Source organism: Amblyraja radiata, chromosome 11 (assembly GCF_010909765.2).
Source record: "Amblyraja radiata isolate CabotCenter1 chromosome 11, sAmbRad1.1.pri, whole genome shotgun sequence".
Taxonomy (NCBI): Eukaryota; Metazoa; Chordata; class Chondrichthyes; order Rajiformes; family Rajidae; genus Amblyraja; species Amblyraja radiata.
In genome coordinates, this window is record NC_045966.1 from 47,183,967 (window position 1) to 47,194,080 (window position 10,114).

Consider the following 10,114-nt stretch of genomic DNA (forward strand, 5'->3'; position numbering starts at 1 on the left):
GCCGGTTCCACCAGCAGTCCCACGGTGAACTGTCGGCATCTCGCTGCGTCAATGTGACCAGCCACGCGTGTCAGGGATCTGAGAGCACTGGGGGAGAAGTTGTCCTGACTTTCAGCCAGGCTGTCAGCTTTGAGCCCAGTCATTGGACTGTCCACACCACTACTCACTCTGAATCTCATTCATCTGTTTTCCACAGTTGAGGCAAGTCCACATCGCCCTCTGATGGGCAGTGACATCACACTCAGCTGCACCATCTCCAGACTCTCAGATACAGTCAGTCTTCACTGGAGACCAATGGACTCATCCCTGCAGAACACGAGCAACACTGATCAGATCCGCCTGAATAACACGGTCTATCTGATGGTTCGACATGTTACAGTGGAGGATGGGAAGTTGTATGTGTGTGATGTGAAGGAAAACGGAAAACTCGTTCACACAAGTAATGGAGATTTTACTGTAAACACGTGTAAGTGTAAACACCTCCCATTACATATCGAGTAGACACTTGTATCACGGTGCTTCTTGTAATATTATGTGTGCGCCCTGTGAAGAACTGTGGACAGTGACCAACTGCTCTCCTGTATAAAATGCTGAATGGTCAGGGAGAAGTTACAGAAAGTCTCTATGGAGCAGCTGCCTGCTTGTCTCTGTGTGACAGAAACACAACACAGGAGTGATGATGTATTTCTGTAACTATTGTTTAGTAAAGCGTTTTGTCAGTTTAACTTGCCATCAATGCTCCAGTATCTGAGACTGAGATACTGATACAGGACTCACGTCAAAGTATCAGATAGAAAGTGTAGTCACCATGACAACCACCAGCACTTGCTGCTCACACTCACACTGGGGGTCCCGGTGCACACATCAGCACTGAATAACAATCCGTCCCCTCTCCCCTCACTGACCCTTCTCTCCGAGTCCTGCTGCTGTTTGAAGTGATTCCAGCTGCTGCATACTCGGGCTTCAGATCAGCATTGAGCTGAGAGCAGGACCCAGGAACAGGGAAGGATGGGAAGACCTGACCCACTTGAACTGCCAACCTGTCCGGATCAGGCCCCGTGCAAGCATCCTCTGGGCTGCTTCTGTCCGCAGCCTGAACCTGCACCACCTCCTGCAGACTGACAGAGAGATTCACCTCCCGGGACGCTCTCGGGATTCTCTGGGAGGTTTCATTCCATCCCGGGAGATTCCCGGACAGTCGGGTGTGGGGGCGAACCTACTGTTGAAATGAAGTGGAATATTCAAACTTAACTGCAATTTACTGCTGTACACGACATTTTATTTTATGAAAATCTGATGTGTTTTGGTGCGGCATTCAAGAAATATGTTACATTTGAAACGCGGATGAGAATCTATCTATGGCACGGTAACTGGAATACTGAAAGGAGTTATCTTTTGTCTCACTGATACAGTTTTATATAAGGAGAGATGCACGCTTTACCGCTCCAGCACAGATCAAAGTGAACTTCACCTGGTTTGTTCTCCTAGTTATATCTATTCCACTGCTCGGTGGACCTGGACATCTCGTCGCCTTCAACAACAGCAGAAAGTAATAGCATCTGCCGTAGGCTCTCAGCCCATCAATGTCAACCGGACCTACTTCCGGAATCGACTTATGACCTCAGTGAAACACTTCAATGGCAAGGATTTCAGTTTGAGGATTGTCCCGATTTTGTTTCAAGATGCCGGACCTTACACATGTTCAATAGGAACATATCCATATCTGACAATTGATCTAATCACCGTGAAAGGTAGGAGATATTATGCTGCCAGTGTTTTTACTGATGAACTCAATGTTTAAAATCTAAACAACCTGCTTGTTTCCACAGTCACAGCTGAAACGTCTGATGCAGTGACTGAGGGAGACACCGTTACACTGACATGCTCTGTGTCTCACGTCACTGAGTCAATGAGACTGGTTTGGATCAATGGCGATGGCAAAAGTGTTGGAGAAATGTCACTGACTGTGGAAGAGAAAACACAGAATCTGGCTATTCAGAAAGCTGAGGGAGGCAGAGGGAACTGGAGATGTGGTTTGTTTCATCAAGACCTGCCCCGGCTTTTTGTCCCGTACTATCAGGAGCCCCGTGGTAAGTGACTCAGGGTTTGCTCTTCATACTTAGTCATGATTGAGTTTTGATGTCCTGAAATTTGAAAGTGGAATATGTTCTACTGGTTTGTGAGTGGTCTAACTCTATTATGACCAATTCATTCTCAAATTTCAAATAAAACATCCCGAACCCCATTTTTCTCACCCCCCCCCCCCTCACTTAATTGTGCACACATTTATCCCACCACCTAGCTACACTACTCCCTTCCCTTCCTCTTTCCACTCATCTCCCACCCCTTCCAATTGCACAATTTTGCTTATATGTTCTTGCTCCACTTCCACCCATATCCCTCCCCCTTTTACGGATCTGACAACCGTCTCCATTTCACCGCTCGCTTTTGTCATTATCTCCATCCATCTAATCACCATTCCCCACCTGTATCCACCTATCACTCGCCATGCTTTGTCTCATGCCTACTTCCCTTTCCCCAGTTTTTTCTCTCCTAGTTCATCAGTCTGAAAAAGTGTCCAGATACGAAACATCATCAATCCATTCCCTCCACAGATGCTGCCTAACCCATTGATTTTCTCCAGCACTTTGCGTTTGATCAACATTCCATAAACTGCAGTTTCTAGTGTCTGCGTGGAAGGATACCCACTGGTCAGCGTTGGTGGGTTGATACAAAGGACCTGTTTCTATGCTGTTCCAGGATGATGAATTATAACGTAAAACTTATTAAAGATTCTTCTCTTTTCCTACAGGATGTGGATCTTCTATTTACTTTTTCCACCAGGAAGGCAACTTTGTAATGAAAGGACCAGACAGTCCTGGAAATGGCCCCATTGTCTGGGAATGGAGGCCACACTCAGGGCAACAAACCACAAAGCGATTGGCTACTTTTCACAGAGAAGATCAGCAGTGGGCCGTACAATGGAGTGATGAGTACAATCAAATACCAGGCATTTCCCAGAGCATGCGTGCGGACTGGGGTACCCTTAATCTGAGGATCAGGAAGCCCATCTTTGAACTTGCAGGACTATTCACCTGGACTCAAGCAGAGCACGGTGGGAAAATCCTGAGACAGTGGGAACTATTTGGGATCAAAGGTAATAGAGTCATAGTGTCACACACAACTGAAACAGGTCCTTTAGCCCAATTCATCCACATGGACCAACTGACCATCTAACCATCCAATTTGCCATCATTTGGCCCTTATCCCTTCAACCTTTTTTCCATGTGCATGTTTAAATGTCTTTTAATTGTTGTTGCACCTGCATCAACCACTTCCTCTGCTCGATCTTTCCATAAAGTATGTTCATGTACCACCCTCTTTGTCAAAAAATTGCACCTCATATTATGGGGTATATCACATCTGTCCCCTCTCAACTTAAACATGTACTATCTAGTTTTTGATTCCCCAACACTGCGAAAAAGATCATGTGCATTTACTATAGATATGCCTCATGATTCACCCCAATATGATCACCCCTCAGTAAAAGACATCCAAGAAAAATAATCAGTCTGAAGAAGGGTCTCGACCTGAAACATTGCCTATCTATGTTCTCTAGAGTTGCTGCATGACCCGCTGAATTACTCCTGCACTTTATGTCCTTTTATATATTAACCAGCATTTGCAGTTCTATGTTTCTCCTGTACTAAAAAAATCCCTACCTGGAAGTGTTGATGTGGGTGACGAGGGGGCCGAGGGGGACAGGTGGTCACTACCAAGAAGTGTTGATGACATCACTGAGCACGGCAGCTCAACATTCGGCCAACTGTTTGCAGGAAAGAGACAATTCTGCCCACAGCAGTTCAGAAATCTGGTGGGGAACTGATCCACACGTCATGTGTCTGTTTCCACAGTTGAGGCAGACTCACCGAGGCCAGTAATGGGCAGTGACATCACCCTCAGCTGTACCATCTCCAGACTCCCAGATACCATCAGTCTTCACTGGAAACCAAGAGGCTCATCTCAGCAGAACACGAGGAACAACGCTGATCAGATCCATCTGATTAACACCGTCTATCTGATGGTCCAACACGTTGGAGCAGGAAGTCTCAATCTGTACACATGGGAAGTGCTGGAAAATGGCTCCATTGTTCTCACTGGAGACACCAATGTTGAAGTGGATCAGGGTGAGTCCAAAGCTGCCTTGCAGCAGGTATTAATAGTTCCTGATATCAAACTGTTCCACATATTGTACAGTGAGCACTGACTCCACCCGTGGGCTTCCACACTGCAGGATGTGGACATTGCCTTTACCCTGGGACATGTTGTAAATATAAAATGGTGGCACTAAGATTGATGGAACCACACAGGAGAACCAAGGGATTCATTTCAGTTCACCTGCATGAATCAAAGGGGATAAAATACATCAATGGAGAGAAGCAAATGGTATTCTATCTGGAATGGAGCTGAGAAATATGAACTAACTAAACTACAGGTGCAAGATTGGCTGAGGCATGTTCAATTCCACTGGTCAATTAAATACTCTGAATAATTAACTGCCCAATAACACTTGACAGTCCCAGTGAAATGGAGCTGCTACATGAGTGATAATTGAGTGTTGAGCTATTGTGGCAGAATTTATCTCCAGTCCACCAGCATCACTTTGCTGGGTGTGTGTCTGGGGAAGATGGACTTTACAGCTCGGCATTTGAACAAAGGGCACCTGGACCAGCAGCCGGCGTATTCCAGCTCCCAGCCGACTTCCCTGTCCCAGTGCGGCCATCCCAGCTGACATCCCAGAGCCGGGGGTTTGGCTCTGTGGAAACTCACAACATTGTATCTCGGCATCTGTAGAAATCTAATTCTTTGTTCCCTGTTGCTCTCTTGCAGGTTTACATAACAAGAAGTACACAGTTTATCGCTCAGTTACAGATCACAGTGAACTCGACCTGATTTGTGAAGCTTCTCCAGATCTCAGTGAAACTAAATGGACTTGGAGATCACAACATTTCCAGAATCAAGAGAAGGAAATAATTTCTTCTCACAGGTCTGAGCCGATCCATGTTGACAGGAGCTACTTTGGGAATCGACTGGAAACCACAGAGGGAAATGTGAATGGCAAGAATTTCCATGTGAGGATTGTCCCCGTACAGTTTGAAGATGCTGGAGTTTACACATGTTCCACGGGATCAAATATATATGTGAACATTGACCTAATCACTGTTACAGGTAGGAGACTGAATGCTGCCAGTATTTTTCATTCATTGTAGTAGAACTCCGACATTGAATGCGAGCTGCAATTTCTGTGCAAATTTCTCCAAATATTCCCTTCTTTTAAAGAGTAGATTTTGCTCCAGAATTACAGATATTTATTTGTGTTTTACTCAACACAAAATGAATCATGAAACAGTATATCAGGCAGCACATGGCATTAAAGCATTTTCCTTTTCATATTTAAGGTCGATGATGTAGAATTGATTCACCCACTGGAAATGGGTCCATCGAAGAAATAAATAAACCTCAATGCAGGTCAAATGAGGGTATATTCAGGATCCTCTGTATCATGTGTCATTCACAGGAGATCCTGGATGGCATCCTGCCATTGGAATGTGTCAGTGTGGGGAAGGGTTTGGCTCCAGCACAGTGGACTGAGGCAGTGCTGCGGGCAGCAGTTGCTTATTGTGCAGTGTTTTTCAGTTGGTTTCTTTGATTGTGGAAAATCAAGTTCCACAATATAAATGTAAACAATCACATTATTACGTGTTTCCATTCACCTTCAATGACTCAGTATTGACCCTCCATGGAAAACCCTTCCCACAGATTGAACTTTTTACTGGAGATCACCCCTTCATCATTTGTGTCGTGTCTGTGGTTCAAGTTCAAGTGAGTTTATTGTCATGTGTCCCTGTATAGGACAATGAAATTCTTGCTTTGCTTAAGCACACAGAAAATAGTAGGCATTTACTACAAAACAGATAAATGTGTCCATATACCATGATATAAATATATACACACATGAATAAATAAACTGATAAAGTGCAAATAACAGAAAGTGGTTATTAATAATCAGAGTTTTGTCCAAGCCAGGTTTAATAGCCTGATGGCTGTGGGGAAGTAGCTATTCCTGAACCTGGTTGTTGCAGTCTTCAGGCTCCTGTACCTTCTACCTGAAGGTAGCAGGGAGATGAGTGTGTGGCCAGGATGGTGTGGGTCTTTGATGATACTGCCAACCTTTTTGAGGCAGCAACTGCAATAAATCCCCTCGATGGAAGGAAGGTCAGAGCCGATGATGGACTGGGCAGTGTTTACTACTTTTTGTAGTCTTTTCCTCTCCAGGGCGCTCACATTGCCGAACCAAGCCACGATGCAACTGGTCAGTATGCTCTCGACTGTGCACCTGTAGAAGTTAGAGAGAGTCTTCCTTGACAATCCGACTTTCCGTAATCTTCTCAGGAAGTAGAGGCGCTGATGAGCTTTTTTGATAATTGCGTTAGTGTTCTCGGACCAGGAAAGATCTTCAGAGATGTGCACGCCCAGGAATTTGAAGTTCTTGACCCTTTCAACCATCGACCCGTTGATATAAACGGGGCTGTGGGTCCCCCTCCTACTCCTTCCAAAGTCCACAATCAGTTCCTTGGTTTTGCTGGTGTTGAGGGCCAGGTTATTGCGCTGGCACCATATGGACAGTTGCTCGATCTCTCTTCTATACTTTTCTATTGCTGTTCACTGCAGCATACAATAAAACGGTTTCTAAACAATACAAATTGTCCGTTTGGCCAGTCATAGGGTTATCAGGCGATTGATAAAGAAATCAATAGAGTAAAAACCCTGGCTGCTGTTCAAAATTTTAATGATGTTCTTGTTTCACAGTCACAGTCGAACCATCTGATGCATTAGCAGAGGAAAACAACATAACCCTGACCTGCTCTGTGTCTGGTGTTGCTGAATCAATGAGACTCACTTGGATCAACAGTGATGGCAAAAGTATGGGAGAGATATTTTTGAACGAGTCAAGAGAGAAAGTGTGGTCTTTGCAGCTGATTATTCCAAAAGCTGAGACAGTGAGAAGGAAATGGACATGTGGATTGTTTCAGCGAAACAGCCTCAAGCTGAGAAATTCAATCTATCTTAAGGTGAACGGTAAGTTCCTCAGCTTGTGTTACATCACAACATGTTTCGCTCAGTTGCTGCTCTCTCTTTCACATAATTGCCTCACTTTCAATAACTCAGCATTGATCCTCCATGGAAAATCCTTGCCACAGATTGATCTTTTTACCAGAGGTCACCCCCGAATCATTCGTATAGTGTCTATGGTCTTTCTTCTATTGCTGTTCACTCAAGCAAGGAATAAAGATAGAGATGCTGAACAACAGACTTCAATGAAAATTGCTACAGCCAACTGACAGCAGTGGCTGCTGCAACAATATGTAAAAATATCACATGTATATTACGTGCACATTAATTATCTTTAAAATGTTAAAGATAAATCAGTTCTTAACCATAACTACATGCATATGTTTTATGTCAATTGAACAATTAAGAATAATTACAGAATTAACTATTTTTAAAGGGTACGTATACACAATAATTTAAGTTGTAAGGTGATTAGATTTATGTTTATTGTTCTCTTGGGTACAATCTCTACGTGAATCTAAACTTTTCCACTGCAGACAATTCCAGGTTTGATGATTTCAGTGATCATTTCTCCAATAGGCTTCACATCTGACTAATCTCAGATGCGATGCCATAGTTGTACCTTGACAAAATTCTAACCGCAGATTTCACAAGGACCAATAACAACCTTCAACTACTACTGGAGTAATAATTATACTTTTCCCTGTATAATCCTAAATAAAACTATTTCTGATTTTATGTCTCCCATATTTCCATCAATGCCCAATGCTACAGATCAAAGTGTAATTTCACTGGAGTCTGTCAATTGATGGCATAATATTATATCAGTGAATAAAGCAAAATAAAATATAAAGCATTTTGTGTATACATGTTATGGAAACACAGATCTTTCAAACCCATACATGAGCGTAAAATTGAAGCAAGATTGCACCTTTGTAAAATGGACATTTATTTAAATAAACCCAAGTGAATAACCATATAACAATTACAGCACGGAAACAGGCCATCTCGACCCTTCTAGTCCGTGCCGAACACGTATTCTCCCCTAGTCCCATATACCTGCGCTCAGACCATAACCCTCCATTCCTTTCCCGTCCATATAACTATCAAATTTATTTTTAAATGATAAAAACGAACCTGCCTCCACCACCTTCACTGGAAGCTCATTCCACACAGCTACCACTCTCTGAGTAAAGAAGTTCCCCCTCATGTTACCCCTAAACGTCTGTCCCTTAATTCTCAAGTCATGTCCCCTTGAATGAGCCATGTCTCTCACACCTCCCTAGGTAATGGATAGGACAGGTTTGTAGGGACATGGACCAAGCTTGGGGAGGTGGGATTAGGCTAACTGGGACTTGTAAGTTGGGCCAAAAGTTTGTTTCCACGCTGCATCACTCTATGATTCTCTGACTGTATGAGTTCGTCAGGCAATACGGCCTAGAGTGAGAATTCAGATCTTGCAGAGTCTCAGCTATGAATCTGTATCCAGTCCCTCTTGTGTAAACACCTTGGTGAACACCTGGTTGACATCAGTTTAGATAATGGATCAACCTATTTTGTGTATATTCAGACACATTTCATTCTCCCAAAAAATATTCACAATGTTCCAAAAGTAATGAAGCAGAAAATATCAAACATTAGTACTCAGATGTTATGGACGCAAAATAAAAGGTACCCTGGACTTAGACGTGGCACAAATATTTCTCACTCTTGACACAATATTTCTCACTGTGTCCCAGTGCCTAATTCAGAATGTTTTTGATGTCACATCACAGACAGTAGTATTTAATTATGAAACACGGTTGAGAAAAAAAATGAAAATATCAACTTTGTCCTTCACAGTGACAGCACTTCAAGACATTAGGATCATCACAGTTCTGGGATATTTGTTGATTAAACTGGCCGTTGCACTTGGACTAATTTCCTACTCATGGAGAATGAACATGGTGAGAATTTCATGAGCTTTTCAATATATCAGAAACCAATGACAGGTTGTCTCTGACTTTGAGAAAATGGATGTTCACAGAACATATTAGAGTGGTGACAATCTGTATTTTAGTGTTTTGCATATAACAGTGCAGCACAGAAATAGGCCCTTTTGGCCCATAATGTCTAAGCTGATCATGATGCTAATTTAAACTAATTTATTGTGCCCACTGTGATCCAAATCTCTCCGTTCCCTGCATATTAATATGCCTATCTAAAAACCTCTTAAATGACACTCTCAGAGCTGTTTCTACCACAACCCTTCGTAACTGTTGATTTTACTTTCCACTCAAATCCAGGCAGCATTCTGGTAAACCTCTTCTGCATCTTCTCCAAAGCCTTCATATCCTTCCTTTAATGGGGCTACTAGAACTCCTAGTACTCCTAATGAGTGTTCTTTTTAACATGAAATAGCCATGTAAATATTTCCAACTTTGTCTCCAAACTGCCTCTTACCTATCACTTCCAGTCTATTGTTTATCATTGCGGGATAAGCTCTTTATTTTAAAGAATATTTGTTGCTCTTGTTTGATACAGAGCTGCAGAAATCCACGGGAAGTTACAGGAAATGTCACAAACAATTCAAACGAAGCTGTCGCATTGCAGGCCCTGAAATCTGACCCTGGTCTGAGAGATCAGAATGAATGACCCAGAGCAGAAGAGACCATTCAGCCCATCAGGCTCATGCCCAAGGAAATCTGTGTTTCTACAAAAATATTGAGCCGAACGGAGACTTTCTAAATAGATATTGTGGGTTTATTGTGCATTTGCTTTGTGCTTATTTGATATGTTGCTGGTGTTGTTTCTATCCCCCAGTGAACATGTCAACAGTCTCAGTGCTGGTTATTTCACTTCACAAAGACCATCTCCTCAGGTCAGTGTGAAATTTGTATGAGGGCAACTCATGCTGACTTTGGGGTGAATTCCTGACCTCCACTTGTGTCCAGTGAGGTTCCACACTTTGACACATTTTTATAGCTGCAGGGACTGATGG

General features: G+C 43.0%; 1 protein-coding gene across 1 annotated transcript; it reads left to right on the forward strand.

The window, feature by feature from the left end:
• The first annotated feature begins 365 nt into the window (after positions 1–365).
• Positions 366–9,847, forward strand: LOC116978601. The gene is made up of 9 exons (XM_033029863.1): positions 366–466; positions 1,413–1,751; positions 1,830–2,090; positions 2,813–3,157; positions 3,915–4,187; positions 4,891–5,229; positions 6,871–7,140; positions 8,977–9,080; positions 9,658–9,847. Exons 2-9 carry the CDS (start codon positions 1,616–1,618, stop codon positions 9,766–9,768), a joined length of 1,839 nt encoding a protein of 612 aa, XP_032885754.1. The 5' UTR covers positions 366–466; positions 1,413–1,615; the 3' UTR covers positions 9,769–9,847.
• The last annotated feature ends 267 nt before the right edge of the window (positions 9,848–10,114 follow it).